The 16345-nt window shown below is 54.6% G+C and overlaps 1 protein-coding gene across 1 annotated transcript in view; it reads left to right on the top strand.

Annotated features, from left to right (window-relative positions):
• The first annotated feature begins 8163 nt into the window (after window positions 1–8163).
• The window catches only part of LOC133358801 (serine/threonine-protein kinase/endoribonuclease IRE1-like), a 27021-nt gene continuing 18839 nt past the window's right edge, over window positions 8164–16345 (top strand). Inside the window, 7 exon segments of the mRNA XM_061577249.1 lie at window positions 8164–8473; window positions 8821–8854; window positions 10854–10926; window positions 11721–11793; window positions 12396–12518; window positions 13636–13746; window positions 15866–16124. Coding sequence (XP_061433233.1) covers window positions 8164–8473; window positions 8821–8854; window positions 10854–10926; window positions 11721–11793; window positions 12396–12518; window positions 13636–13746; window positions 15866–16124 — 983 coding nt within the window.

The following is a 16345-nucleotide window of genomic DNA, read 5'->3' as shown; positions in this document are numbered from 1 at the left end:
CGTTGTTGCCGGAGGGCGACCGCCTCCAACTGCTAAGTAGCGTCCTTGACAAGCACCTACGCACACACAATACTCTGTACAGGCGCACATAGACACACACTGTACACGCTGTGTCTCACTGTGTACCCTACACACGCACGCACACACCTAAACACAGTCACACACACACACTGTTGTTAGCGAGTAGCACCTATGAAGGCCGGCGTGGCACACGAGAGGGGGTGGGTGGCCAGCACTATGACCCCGCGGATTTTTTCTCCCCAGTAGCGATCTTTTTACACACCAGGTACTCGTTCGAGGCTGAGTCGACCTAGGGGAGGCCCAGGACCGGTTCAGATATTCATAATCATACTGGAGGAATCCGATGCGCTTTCAAGATATTTTTCACAGATGTCCAGTCGGGACAGTGGGTCAGAGACTTTAAACAAACACGACATAAAAACAATAGCAATGAAAAGTATATGAAAGGTAAATAAATCACTCAAAGACATGCAGATACAGCACGAAACCATCCCGATCCTAACAGGCGAAGCCGACTGAGGTCTAAAGTTATTTGTCAGAAGCGACCTGGCCACAAATGATAGCTCAACAAAGTGGTCCATCATTTGGACAACTTATAGCACCAAAATTATCTAAATAATCTAATGTCAATGCATGCAGGGAAAAACCGAAAAAGTCCACGCGACCACGTGCTAAACACGCAGGCTCCAAATATACAGCAGCAGCAGGCGTCTGGGTCGGGATCGAACCCACGACCTCCAGTGTACCAGGCGAGGTAGTTAACATCTCGCCACGGAGAGAGACACGCAGGCTCCAAATATACAGCAGCAGGCGTCTGGGTCGGGATCGAACCCACGACCTCCTGTATACCAGGCGAGGTAGTTAACATCTCGCCAACTTGGCCGCCCCTTTAATAAATAAATAAAGTATATCAGTTGAAATTGCATCATCAATTCTCAATCTTCGGAAAGGGGCTGTAAAACAACAGACCACACCAAGACAGCACACATTACAATTAAATGTTTCAATACATTGTTCAGGATTACATTTACAAATCACATTTGCAAATGTGGCTGTATCCAGCACTAATATTCTGCTTTAAGATGTTTTTACAACAGAGATCCCCCGTATAGCCTTAACATACTGTTGGGGCAAGTGCTGTTAGCGAGCACCTATGAAGGCCGCCAGAATACGGCACATAGGGTGGGTGGCCAGCACCATGCCCGGCCGCCTTTGCCTCCCACGTAGCGATGTTTACACCCCGCACCAGGTATTCATTTGAGGCTGAGTCGACCTTGAGGTGTTGGCCGTGAGCGGGAATCGAACCCGGGTGGCCGGGTTCGTAGTGCAGCGTAGTGCAAACCGCTACACAACTGCTCCCATCCACGTACACACACGTTACACACACACGCACGTACACACACGTTACACACACGCACGTACACACACGCGGACTGTTTTCAGTTTCATTTATTTATTTCAGTTTCATGTATTAGGTATAACCCTGTGAGCCATGCGCAACAAACAAAAACATGAACAAGAAACATCTTAAAGTGACTACACGCAACAGAAAAATCCTGGAAAAAACAGCAAAGTCTTCCAGAAAAAGCACCGTATTTCAACGCTGTGTGCAAAAATCATCGTGGGATCCAAGTCAAACAATAATAACCATAAGAGAATGTAGATTCAAGTTATCAGGCCAACTGACTGTGGGCTGTGTGTTGAAACCTCGTGGGTAGCAGGGTACAGACACAGCCGGTCGATCTCTCACGCCCCCCACCCCGCCTGCTCTCTCTCACCCCCCCACTCCATCCTCCCTCCAATCCCCCATCAGCCCCCATTGATCCCGATGCCATCGGTTGCCGTGCAGGTCTGCCGAGTGAGCCGGGCTTATCTCGCGAGCACCCACAGCCGGGTTCGCGGGGTCACGGCATCGCGTGCAGCAGCAGCAGCAGTGGGCATGACGGGAGGTCTGGTCACGCCGGGCTGTGTCTGTGTGCGTGTGGGGGACTGTCTGTGTGCGTGTGGGGGACTGTCTGTGTGCGTGTGGGGGACTGTCTGTGTGCATGTGGGGGACACGGAGCAGGGTGGCGTGCAGGAGTCCAGGTGGGCCCGTAGGGATTGTGAGCGAGCGACTGACTGTGGGGAGCGGTGGCGCAGTGGTGAGCGCGCTGCTGCTACGAACCCGGCGACCCGAGTTCGATTCCCGCTCACGGCCACCAACACCGGTGACGATTATCTGGATCCGGCCCTGGGCCTCCCCTAGGTCGACTCAGCCTCAAATGAGCACGTGGCGCGGTGTGTAAACATCGCCACTGGGGAAAGAAAGGCGTTCGGGCGTGGTGCTGGTCAGCCACCCCTTCGTGTGCCGTGCCGGCCTTCATAGGTGCTCGCTAACAGCACTTGCCCCTACAGTCTGTTAAGGCTACACGGGGGAACTTTGTCCGTATTGCGAGTGGTTTGCGCAGTGCGCTTACAAACCCGAGTTTGAATCCCAATAACAGTGACAATTATATAACCGGTTCTGGGACTCCCCTAGGTCGACTTGGCTTCAAATGAGTACCTGGTGTGGTGTGTCAACACTGGGGGAGTCAAAGGTGGCTGCGTGTGGGTACTTGGCCACACACCCCACCCTCTTGCCTGCTGTCCTGGCCTTCACAGGCGCTTGCTGACAGCACTTGCCCCGAAGAGCACGTGGAGGCTACACGGGGGATCTTTGTCTGACGCAGGTGGGATTAGGCGGGGGGGGGGGGGGTCTGAGAGAGTGTGGGGGGTGTGTGTGTTTGCGTTCAGGCAACCGGCGCAGATGGATTAAGTGGGTGGTTGTGTGCGTATGGGTGGGGAGCGGTGGTGTAGCGGTTAGCGCTACGCTGCGCTATGAACCCGGCGACCCGGGTTCGATTCCCGCTCACGGCCAACACCGGTGACGATTATCTGAACCGTTCCTGGGCCTCCCCTAGGTCGACTCAGCCTCAAATGAGTACCTGGTGCGGTGTGTAGTAAACATCGCCACTGGGGAGACAAAGGCGGTCGAGCGTGGTGCTGGCCACCCACCCTCTCGTGTACCGTTCCAGCCTTCATAGGTGCTTGCTAACAGCACTTGCCCCTACAGTCTTTTACTGGTAGTAACCTACTGGTTATTCTGTCCGTCCGTCGTGCATCCAAAAATGGGAGGGATGGGGCTGGGTGGAGAGGGGAAGGTGGGGAGGGGCTGGGTGGGGAGGGTGGGGCTGGGTGGGGCTGGGTGGGGGGTGGGAGGGGTGGGGCTGGGTGCGGAGGGGAGGGGCTGGTCACCCCGTGGTGCCCTTATAAAACTCAACGTTTAACCTACTCACGCCGGCTTGTGCCCGCCCTCACAGTCGGGCATATTTGCGGAATACACCACGCCGTCGTTGACCCTGCAGGCCATTGACCGAGCAACCCAACGTTACTACCAGCTCCCTCCGCAGGAATGTGTTTAGGCTGTACGGGGGATCTTTGTTCTTTGTGCACGGGCGCGGTGTGCGTACACGTGGTGTGACAGTGTGCGCGAGTCTGGGTGGCCATGTGTATCTTGCACCTGATAGTCATATCGTTCACTTTGACCCTTAGCACCTGGGCCTGTCCCGTGACCTCCTCCCTGTCAGCAGGAAGAGCCTTCCACACTTAACGTGACGGCCTCAGTGTGCACCTAGCCTGGCACCTCAGTTCACCCACAGCACCTGGGTGTGTCCCCTGGCTTCCTGTCAGCAGGGAGAGCCTTCCACACTTAACGTGACGGCCTCAGTGTGCACCTAGCCTGGCACCTCAGTTCACCCACAGCACCTGGCTGTGTCCCCTGGCTTCCTGTCAGCAGGGAGAGCCTTCCACACTTCACGTGACCTTCTTCAAAGTGCACCTAGCCTGGCACAAGCGCCGCGGTGACGTCGTCGTCGCCGCTGCTGTTTTCCGGTGGTGGTGGTGGTGGTGTTGATGGTGGTGTTGGTGGTGTTGTCGTTGTGGGTGAAAGTGAGAGCGTGGCACAGCGGCAACTGCTGCAGCGGTTGTTGGAGAATGTTGTTGTTGTTGGAGGTGGTGGTGGTGTATTGTACGTATGTTTGTATGTATGTATGACCCACAGAGACCCATAAAGACCCATACTCATATGTATGTACTTCTTTTGCACCGTACGTAGCCAACCGTGTTAATCGGAGGTGCAGGGGAAGGACAACAAACTAAAAGGCAGCGGTGGTGGTAATTAGTGCGTGGTTGTTCCTGGAAGTGGTGGTGGTTGTTGTTGTTATCGGTGGTCGTTGTTTTGAAAATTAGGCGGCCCCCGGCCATGAATGTCTGAAACCAGATGACTGCGCGTGCGGTGTGTGTGTGTCATGCTCCCGGTGATTATCTTACCAGTTTAGAATAATGTGGCCTATTTCTGGAACTAATTGGCGGGTTAGATGCGAGCACGGGGAGAGGTGATGCACCGTCACCGCCACCAGCAGCACCACCGGTTCTCGTTTCGTCCGGGTACGTCCGACACCACAGCGAGATGTTCAACGGGCGCGTCGCGTCACTCTCGTGAGAGGGGCGGCCGCTCAATCCCCACGTCTTCGTCGGTTTACGCTCGATTTTAAATCCACGCGGTTCAGTCGCACGGCTTCTGTGGGGTGGGGGGGGGGGGCTAGGAGATGTTGACTACCTCGCCTGGTACACAGGAGGTCGTGGGTTCGATCCCGACCCTGACGCCTGCTGTATATTTGGAGTTTGCGTGTCTCTCTCTCTGTCATCATCATCACGGTGGCTAGGAGATGTTAACTACCTCGCCTGATACACAGGAGGTTGTGGGTTTGATCCCGACCCTGACGCCTGCTGTATATTTGGAGTTTGCGTGTCTCTCTCTTTCTCATCATCATCATCATCACGGTGGCTAGGAGATGTTAACTACCTCGCCTGGTATACATGAGGTCGTGGGCTCGATCTGGACCCTGACGCCTGCTCTATATTTGTAATTTACGTGTCTCTGTTTCCCCTCCGAGTTTTCCCTCGGCTTACCACGTGATGGTAATCAACTTTGTTTTTGTCATTTGTGTTGGCCACGTCGCTTCCTGACCAAGAGCTGTGTGGCTCAGCAATGGAATCCCCTCGCCTCTCACCCACGCATCTCGCCTTCTCTCTGTCGCACCTCCCGTAGTAGACGGTGTTTGTTGTTGTTGTTGTCTTACATTGTGCGCAACGCTGCCGCTTGTTGATTTAACACCCAACGGGTCCCGTCATTGACAACTCCGCGTGTGCCTGGCCTTTAGAGGGTGGGGGGGGGGGTAAGAAAAAAACAGACGTTTCGGGCGATGGCCCTTCCCCATGGCACGCACGTGCCGCGAAGTCGTGCACCACCGCCAACATGATATTAGGAAGCCACTTGGAGCTGTGCACTTTTAAGTCATCATCTTGATTGACGAACTAATTTCTTTGGAACTGTTTTCTGTGCTTAGTTTGTATTTCCCCTGCGAACCCCTGATTAGCTATTGTTGGCTACGTACGGTACGAAAGAAGTTGAACGTGCAGTACATACATATGAGTATGGGTCTTTGTGGGTCTCTGTGGGTCTCTATGGTTCTGTATGAGTCTCTGGATCTCTGTGGGTCTCTATGGTTCTGTATGGGTCTTTATGGGTCTCTGTGGGTCTCTATGGTTCTGTACGAGTCTCTGGATCTCTGTGGGTCTCTATGCGTCTCTTCTTTCTGATATTCGGAAGCCACTGGAGCTATGCACTTTTAAATCATCATCTAGATTGACAACAAATTCCTTGAGAGCCACTTTTTGTGTTTAGGTTGTTGCCCTTCCCCTTCGCACCTTCGATTAGCTACGCTTGGCTACGTACGGTACGAAAGAAGTTCAACACACGTACATTGACAGCCGGATTTGGGGGGGGGGGGTGTGGGTCATTGGCAGAGATGTGCTTGCTTCTTGGGGTGGTTGTCAAGATTAGGGTCCGTGGTGTGATTGTCAGTGTCAGAGATGTGTTTGTTAGGGGGGGGTGCGGTGAGTGCTCAGGGGTGAGTTTGGCAGGACGGTTTGTTGTTGACGGGGGGGGGGGGGGGGGAGAGGGTTTCACGGTTAGCGTCGGTCGTTGTTGAAGTCGCGATCGTCGGCGTTTGTCATCGCCGTTGTTGTTGGCGCACAGCCGCTGACGCTGCGCGTTGCGAGTCGCGCTACCGTCAGCGCGCCGTGCCGTGCCGCCCGATGCCATGGCGCTGTGCCGTGCCGCTGTGCCGTGCCGCTGTGCCGCCACCGATACCACCGCCGCTGGCCTGGTGCCCGTGACACCGCTTGGCTCGTCGCGTAACCGCGGTGTTGGCGGGAGGAGGGGAAACGGTGAAGCCGCAACCGCATCGTCTCAACTGTTGGTTCTGGCCACCTTCCCACGCTCGTCTGTGAATTCCCACGCCCGTGAATCGTTCCGTCTTTCTCCCGGCTCCTCTGGTTTTCCTCCCGCACGCATGGACCCTCATTCATTCGGCTGAAAAAATCTTCATGTGCGGAGGACCCACAGAGCTTGGGGCGTGTGTTGGTCGCCCTGGTGGCTCCTCCTCGGCCTTGCCAAGGCCTCATCACGACCGGCCGAATTTGAGCCGAAGCAGAAGCACTTGAAGGCCGAGTTGCGGTGGCGTGGGCGACGGTGGCCGGCTGATGTGGCAACGGCTGGTCGGTTGCCAACGCCGGTTCCTGAATCGCGAGGCCCCCCCCCCCCATCACCACGACGCTGGTGGCGGGGGACGTCGGCCGCGTATCGTGTACCGACGGCCTTGCGGGGGGGGGGGGGGGGGGCCGTGGCATCACCGTGGAAACGGGAGCGTGTCGCCGTGGAAACGGGAGCGTGTCGACATCGCTACGAACCTCGGCGACGGATATTTAAGCCGGTCCCTGGGCCGCCACTGGGTCGACTAAGAATTTAAAACGAATACTTGGTGCGGTGGTGTGGAACTAGCGGCGCGATGATCCGCTGGCGCTACCAAACGCTTGCTCCGAGCTCTGCGGTCCTCTACATGTGAAGAAGTTTCCCACCAATTATTGAATGATGATACACGCGGGAGGAGACCGGAGCGGCCGGAGAGAACCCCCCCGCAATGCGTAGGGGCCACAGTACTCTGTCCCCGTGCAGATGGAAACGGATGGAGATGAGTTCCCACTTCAGATTCGGACTCTTTGATTCAGACCGCAGGGGGAAATCCGGTGAGCTATGAAGCTCTTTGTTACAGATGTCCGTATGGGTCATGGGGTCAGAAAGTTACAACAACAAACAATGCAAACACACGATAGTCGTGCAAAGCAGATAGAAGGGTGACACATCTGGCTGTCGCCTGATGAAGCTGGTTGTAATTATGGGCGAAACGTCGGACTGAGATTGTAAACGTGGCTTGGCTCGCCAACACACAACCGATGTGCTGTACTAGTATACTACACTATACACTACACTATACACTAGTGCTGTACTAGTATACTACACTATACACTACACTATACACTAGTGCTGTACTAGTATACTACACTATACACTACACTATACACTAGTGCTGTACTAGTATACTACACTATACACTACACTATACACTAGTGCTGTACTAGTATACTACACTATACACTACACTAGTGCTGTACTAGTATACTACACTATACACTACACTATACACTACACTATACACTACACACTACACTATACACTACACTATACACTAGTGCTGTACTAGTATACTACACTATACACTACACACTACACTACACTATACACTAGTGCTGTACTTGTATACTACACTATACACTACACTGGACGGACACGGTGTCAGATCTTGTGGTAACCCCGTCACGACACGCGCCGTCGAATGTTGTACATGCTGCCGCTTGGTGATGGGGTTTTTTTTTGTGTGATCCACTAACCGTCACTGCTGCCCGAACAGTGTCGGATTTGTGGGCTGTATTGTTGGGAAATGTGCATGTGATGTGTTTACTTGGGGGTGACTAGTGGTGTGTGCGTGTGTGTGGATGTGTGTAGTTTTGTGTGTGTGTGTGCGTGTACGTGGAGTGATGCGTGTACTTGAGTGTGACTGTAGTGATGTCTGTGTGCATGCTGACTGGTGTGTGCGGGTGTGTTCTTGTCAAGACCTGTTGGTGCATCTCCTGTGCAACTATTCACTACCGCGTATTACTACCATGTGTGCCACTCCCCCCGCCACGTGTCACCGCCACCATGGGCAACATCCATGCCCGCCACTGCCCCACGTGTGCCACCACCGCGTGCCTCGCTTCCCCGCGTGCCACTGCTGTGTGCCACTTCTGCCCGTGCCCTGCCCATCTAACTCCCCCGTGTGCCACCGCCGCGTGCCACCGCAGGTTTGCCCCGGCGTGGGCGAGGGTGGCACCGTGGCGGTGCCGGAGACGCTGCTGTTTGTCTCCACGCTGGACGGCAACATGCACGCCGTTTCACGCCTCACCGGCGCCGTCAAGTGGACCCTCAAGGAAGGTGGGCATGGGCGGGGCACCGGTGGGAGCCAGGGGGCACCGGGGGGCACCGGTGGGAGTCGGGGGGCACCGGGGGGGCACCGGGGGGGCACCGGGGGGCGCCAGTCGCCGCACAGCAAAAGGGGGCCTTAGTTCGAGTCCCGACTCAGTGACGATTATCTGAATTGGTCCTGGGCCTCTCCTAGGTCGACTGAGCCTCAAATGATTACCCAGTGCGGCCAGGCGTGGTGTTGGCCACCCACCTCCTCGTGTGCCGTTCCGGCCTTCATAGGTGCTGCTCCCTAACAGCACTTGCCCTGACAGCCTGTCAAAGGTTATATGAGGATCTTTGTCTTTGCTGTCTTGCAGAGCCCGTGCTGCAGGTGCCCGTTCATCTTGCCGAGTAAGTGGCTTGCCTCACCTCACCCCCTCGCGTCTCCCCGTGTTTCGCGTGCGTGTTGAACTTCTGTTGCACCGTACGTAACCAACCGTGCAAAATCAGTTCTAAAGAAACGAGTTTGTCAATCTCGACGACGACGATTTAAAAGTGAGCAGCTCCAGTGGCTGCCTGTAACATCGGAAGCAAGAACGTTCCAGACGGCCGCAGAAGCGCATCCAAAAGCGCCGCGCGATGCGGTGGCCGCCGTCTTTGTTTGACGGTTAGAGCCATAAGCCGCTGCAGCGAGGATGAGCGGACTTTGCATGACGGTTTACACGCCACGTTCCCCAACCTTTTCAATAGCCCATGGGCACACGTGACAAGCGAGGCCTAACCCCATAGCGAAGCCTAGGGCCTTGCCTGGTCACCCTACCGGCTTTGCATCAGCACCTCCAGGCCCACGGGAAACACAATTTGCACCCCTCGGCGTGGTCTTTTGCGAATGAAATGCGTCCGGAGACAAACGCGTGTCGTAAAGAGTATTGGGCTGCGGCTATGAATTCCCACGTGGTGATGATGATGATAAGCCACTTCGTAGGGCTGTCATTAGTAGCCAGGTCAGTTCTGTAAAAGAGCTACACAGCTCAGTTTAATTGTTTTTTTACCTTTCTATCTGGCAACAAAACTGACACCTTTTTTACAAGGAGTCATGTTTGCATAGACCACAATACCTGCGGTCATAATGCAAAAAAAAAACATAACTGATAATGTATGCACTGTCCTAACTCTGATAATGTACAGTGCATACATTATCAAAGTTATGTGTTTTGTTTGCATTATGACTGCAGGTATTGTGGTCTATGCAAACATGACTCCAGTTTTGTTGCAAGATAGAAGGGTAAAAAACCAATTATCATATTTTTTACTGGCAAATGAGGTTCCAATGGTGTAAAAGCTCAGTTTAACTTTACCTGTTAAAATAAAAATGATTTAACTTAATTTTGGAATTGGATATCCACACGTTGGGGTTAAGGTACGATGCAGACACAAGGACAGGAACCACCCACGGAATGCCTTTTACAAATTCCCACGTGGTGATGCCGATGATGACGACGACGATGGAGAAGGGCCACTTCTTTGGGCTGAACCATCGCGTGTGCCAAGGTCGCTTCTGAACAAAACAGCGGATAGAGTCGGTGGGCCTTCTTAACCTCGTAACAAAAATACAACAATCAAGGATCGCCGTTAAAGCGAAGGGAATTGCAGCGGACGTGGGCAGCGGCCCCGTCGAGAGAACTGCTGACGAGAGGCGGGAGGGGGAAACCCACTCGCGCTAGAGTGGAGGAACAGGCACGTGGGGTAGAGGAGCGGAGAGTGAGATGGAGCGGACACAGAAGCCGGAGCAGCTGGGAAGACGGGAGAGAATTCCGGAGGCCTTGGTCCAGTTTATTGTCCCCCCCCCCCCAGCGCGCACCTCCAATTAGCACCGTTGGCTACGTACGGTGCGAAAGAAGTTCTACATACATAATTACTACGCTATATACTACTATATACTACTATACACTACGCACACTACACTATACACTACTATACACTGCACTATACACTACACTATAAACTACAATACATTAGTATACAACACACTACACACTATACCACGATAGCACGGTTGGCTATGTACGGTGTGAAAAAAGTTGTACATACATACTACACTATCCACTACTATACACTACGCACACTATGCTATACACTACACTATCCACTACTATACACTACACGAACTACATTCTACACTACAGTATATTACTATACACTACACTACGGCACTATACTACGTTGAAAACTAATTTCTTAAAGACCTGCTTTTTTGTGTTTAGTTTCTTGCCCTTTCACCGTGCATCCAAGTTCAACGTACATACATATACATACCACAACAGCAGCAGCAGCAGCCCCACGATGGTGACGACGATGGTGACGACGTGCCACGCGTGTTTTGACCTCCTTGTTTTGTGTGCGCTACCAGACCCGCATTCCTGCCGGACCCCAGCGATGGCAGCCTCTACACGCTCGGGGGGAAACACGGCGAGGGACTCGCTGTGAGGGGCTCACCCTCACGCATCCTCGCTCCTCACCTCACGTCGCTCACCGCTCTACACTCACTGCTCTACACTCACCGCTCTACACTCACCGCTCACCACCCACCACTCTACACTCACCGCTCTACACCCACCGCTCACCACCCACCACTCTACACTCACCGCTCTACACCCACCACTCTACACTCACCGCTCTACACCCACCACTCTCCACTCACTGCTCTACACCCACCGCTCACCACCCACCACTCTACACTCACCGCTCTACACCCACCACTCTACACTCACCGCTCTACACCCACCGCTCTACACTCACCGCTCTACACTCACCGCTCTACACTCACCGCTCTACACTCACCGCTCTACACTCACCGCTCTACACCCACCGCTCACCACCCACCACTCTCCACTCAATGCTCACTGCTGGACCCTCACCACTCCTCTCCCCTCACTCCTCAACGCTCACCACTTACCGCTCTACCCTCACCAATCTACCCTCACCGCTCTCCCCTCTACCCCGTCCCCCGCTCTCCGTCTGTGCGTCGTGGGGAGTGACACGAGACCCTCGCCTAAATGTGCCCATCATGCCGTGCGTCCCCTCCGTGCCGCGTGTCTCCGTGATGTCGCGTGTCGGTGCCATGCCGCGTGGTTCCACCGTGCCGCGTGGCTCCACCGTGCCGCGTGTATGAATACCTTGCCGCGCGTCTGCACCGTGCCGTGTGTGAATGCCTTGCCGCGTGTCTCCGTGCCGCGTGTGTGAATGCCTTGCCGCGTGTCTCCGCCGAGGTGAGCAGAAGCTGCCATTCACCATCCCGGAGTTGGTGCAGGCCTCTCCGTGCCGCAGCAGCGACGGCGTCCTCTACACCGGTACGCGCCGCTCGCCGGCACTTGAGGCAGCACCGGGCCTGGTGCTGCCTCAAGGTGGCCGCTGCTGCTGCTGCTGCTGTTGGTGTTGTTGGTGGTGTTGTTGTTGGTGGTGTTGTTGTTGGTGGTGTTGGTGGTGGTGTTGGTGGTGTTGGTGGTGGTGTTGGTGGTGTTGGTGGTGGTGTTGGTGGTGTTGGTGTTGGTGGTGTTGGTGGTGGTGTTGGTGGTGTTGGTGGTGTTGGTGGTGTTGGTGGTGTTGGTGGTTTTGTCATCGTTGTTGTTTTTTCCTTGTTCTTGTCGTCGTTGTTACAGTTGTTATTGTGGTTGCTGTTGCCGCTCCGTGTGTGATGGAGTCGACGTGCTGTTATTGTTATTGGTGTGGTTGGTGTGCGCGCGTTGACCCCGTGAGCGTTGACCCCGTGAGCGTTGACCCCGTGAGCGTTGACCCCGTGAGTGTTGACCCCGTGAGCGTTGACCCCTTGAGCGTTGACCCCGTGATCGTTGACCCCTTGAGCGTTGACCCCGTGAGCGTTGACCCCATGCGCGTTGACCCCGTGAGCGTTGACCCCGTAAGCTTTGACCCCGTAAACGTTGACCCCGTGTAGGCAGGAAGGTGGACGCGTGGTACGTGGTGGACCCCACCACGGGTGAGAAGCAGCAGACACTCACCACGGCCTTCCCTGTCAACGTGTGTCCCTCCTCACCACTCCTCTACATCGGCCGCTCTGGTATCACACCACACACCACACCACACACCACACTACATACCACACTACACACTACACTACACACTCCACACCACACTACACACCACACTACACACTACACTACACACTACACTACACACCACACTACACACTACACACCACACTACACACCGCACTACACACCACACTACACTACACACTCCACACCACCCTACACGCCACACTACACAACACACTACACACCGCACTACACACCGCACTACACACCGCACTACACACCACACTACACACCACACTACACACCACACTACACACCACACTACACACTACACACCACACTACACTACACACCGCACTACACACCGCACTACACACCGCACTACACATTCCACACCACCCTACACGCCACGCTACACAACACACTACACATCACACTACACACCGCACTACACACCGCACTACACACCACACTACACACCACACTACACACCACACTACACACCGCACTACCCACCACACTACACTACACACTACACTACACACTCTACACCACACTACACACTACACTACACACCACACTACACACCACACTACACACCACACTACACACCACACCAGTCGCGCACACACACACAGTCGGTGCGGTGTGTAAACATCGTCACTAGGGAGACAAAGGCGGCCGGGCGTGGTGCTGGCCACCCACCCCCTCATGTACTGTTTTGGCCTTCATAGGTGCTCGCTAACAGCACTTGCCCCTACAGTCTGTTAAGGCTACACGTGGGATCTTTGTGTGTTTCTGTGCGTAGAGTACACGGTGATGCACAGCGTGTCTGTGTGTCTGTGTGTGTCTGTCTGTGTGTGTCTGTCTGTGCGTAGAGTACACGGTGAGACAGTGTGTGTGTGTCTGTGTGTGTGTGTCTGTGCGTAGAGTACACGGTGAGACAGTGTGTCTGTGTGTGTGTGGCTGTGTGTGTCTGTCTGTGTGTGTCTGTCTGTGCGTAGAGTACACGGTGAGACAGTGTGTCTGTGTGTGTGTGTCTGTGTGTGTCAGTCTGTATGTGTCTGTGCGTCGAGTACACGGTGAGACAGTGTGTCTGTGTGTGTGTGTGTCTGTGTGTGTGTGTGTGTCTGTGCGTAGAGTACACGGTGACCCTGTACGACACGGCGACGCGCGAGGTGCGTTGGAACGCCACCTACTACGACTACTCGGCCAGTCTGCCCGACGTGGAGGCGCAGCAGCAGCAGCACTGTACAAACTACGCGTTCACTCTCACAGCAACGTAACCACGCGATGTCGTTGTTGCCAGAACGTACAAAGTCCACTCACTCACTCTGCAGAACAGGGGGAGAGAGATCATACAAACTCCACTCGCTCACTCTCCAGAACAGGGGGAGAGATCATACAAACTCCACTCACTCACTCTGCAGAACAGGGGGAGATCATACAAACTCCACTCACTCACTCACTCTCACTCTGCAGAACAGGGGGAGACCATACAAACTCCACTCACTCTCACTTTGCAGAACAGGGGGAGATCATACAAACTCCACTCTGCAGTACAGGGGGAGATCATACAAACTCCACTCTGCAGAACAGGGGGAGATCATACAAACTTCACTCACTCACTCACTCTGCAGAACAGGGGGAGATCATACAAACTTCACTCACTCACTCACTCTGCAGAACAGGGGGAGATCATACAAACTTCACTCACTCACGCTGCAGAACAGGGGGAGATCATACAAACTTCACTCACTCACTCACTCTGCAGAACAGGGGGAGATCACACAAACTCCACTCACTCACTCTGCAGAACAGGGGGACATCACACAAACTCCACTCACTCACTCACTCTGCAGAACAGGGGGAGATCATACACACTCCACTCACTCTCACTCTACAGAACAGGGGGAGAGAGATAATACAAACTCCACTCACTCTCACTCTACAGAACAGGGGGAGATCATACAAACTCCACTCATTCTCACTCTGCAGAACAGGGAGAGAGAGATTATACAAACTCCACTCTCGCTCACTCTCACTCTGCAGAATAGGGGGAGAGAGATGATACAAACTCCACTCACTCACTCTGCAGAATAGGGGGAGATCATACAAACTCCACTCACTCACTCTGCAGAACAGGGGGAGAGAGATGATACAAACTCCACTCACTCACTCTGCAGAATAGGGGGAGATCATACAAACTCCACTCACTCACTCTGCAGAACAGGGGGAGAGAGATGATACAAACTCCACTCACTCTCACTCCGCAGAACAGGGAGAGAGATCATACAAACTCCACTCACTCACTCTGCAGAACAGGGGGAGATCACACAAACTCCACTCACTCACTCTGCAGAACAGGGGGAGATCACACAAACTCCACTCACTCACTCTGCAGAACAGGGGGAGATCACACAAACTCCACTCACTCACTCTCTGCAGAACAGGGAGAGAGATCATACAAACTCCACTCACTCACTCTGCAGAACAGGGGGAGAGATCATACAAACTCCATTCACTCACTCTGCAGAACAGGGGGAGATCACACAAACTCCACTCACTCACTCTCACTCTGCAGAACAGGGGGAGAGGGATCATACAAACTCCACTCAATCTCGCTCACCCACAGACACTCACTGACGCAAAGACAAAGATGCCCCTTAAGTGCCGTTAGCGAGTAGCAACACCTAAGAAGGCCGGCACGGCACACGAGGTGGTGGGTGGCCAGCACCACGCCGGTGTTGGTGTCGCCGGGTCCGTAGAGCTTCGTGCAAAGCGCTGCGCCACCGTTCCGCAAAAAACGCCTGCGCACTTACGCACGGCCCAGTGTCGTTACATCCTCGCATTATCAGGTCGTGCTCAATACATCTCGTCAAGGAGCTTGAACGCCGCTCATCCTCGCAGTGGCGTTAGGCGAGCGATTGAGCAAAGACGGTGGTCACCGCATGCGCAACTGCGGCCGTCTGGAACGCTCTTTCCTTGAGATATTAGGAGGCCGCTGGAGCTACGCACTTTGAAATCATCATCATCATCATCATCCCGATTGACAAACTTTCCCTGCACCTTCGATTAGCATGGTTGGCTACGTGCGTAAAAACTACTGCACGTGGCTATACACTTCACTACTATACACTACACTATACACTACTATATACTACTGTACACTATACTACTGTACACTACTATACACTCCACTACTATACACTCCAATTAGCACGGTCGCCTACGTACGGTGCGAACGAAGTCCAACCCACGCACATACGTACTCGGCAGGCACCCTCGCGTAACAACGACAAAGCAGGCCGCCTTGACCCCCGCGTCCTAACCCAACCGTGTCACGTGCCCCCCCCCCCCCCGCTCGCAGCGCTGGTGCACTTTGCTTCGAGCGGCGACGGGCTGGTGGTGTCGGTGGACGGCGACACGGGGCAGGTGGCGTGGGCCCGCGACTTCGGCTCGCCGGCCGTGGGGCTGTACGCGTGGAGCGGCAGCGCGCTGCGCCGCGTGGCGCGCACCGCCGTCGCCGCTGAGACGCTGCGCTTCCTCACCTTCATGTCGGGCGACGCGGGACGCATCACGCGCTGGAAGTACCCCTTCCCGCTGGGGCCCGCCAACACCAAGCTGCTGTGAGTGCGGCGCGGACGCAGCCGCCGGTGCACGACGCAGCGCACGCAGCAGCACACGCAGCACACACACACAGCACACACAGCGGTACACAGCAGTACACACAGCATACACACACAGCACACACAGCACACACGCAGTACACGCAGCACACACAGCGCGCACACACAGCACACACAGCGGTACACAGCAGTACACACAGCACACACACACAGCACACACG

The sequence above is a fragment of the Lethenteron reissneri genome, chromosome 63 (genome assembly GCF_015708825.2).
Source record: "Lethenteron reissneri isolate LAM-NWPU_2019-01 chromosome 63, ASM1570882v1, whole genome shotgun sequence".
NCBI lineage: Eukaryota > Metazoa > Chordata > Hyperoartia > Petromyzontiformes > Petromyzontidae > Lethenteron > Lethenteron reissneri.
This window is presented reverse-complemented; position numbering and strand designations above follow the sequence as displayed.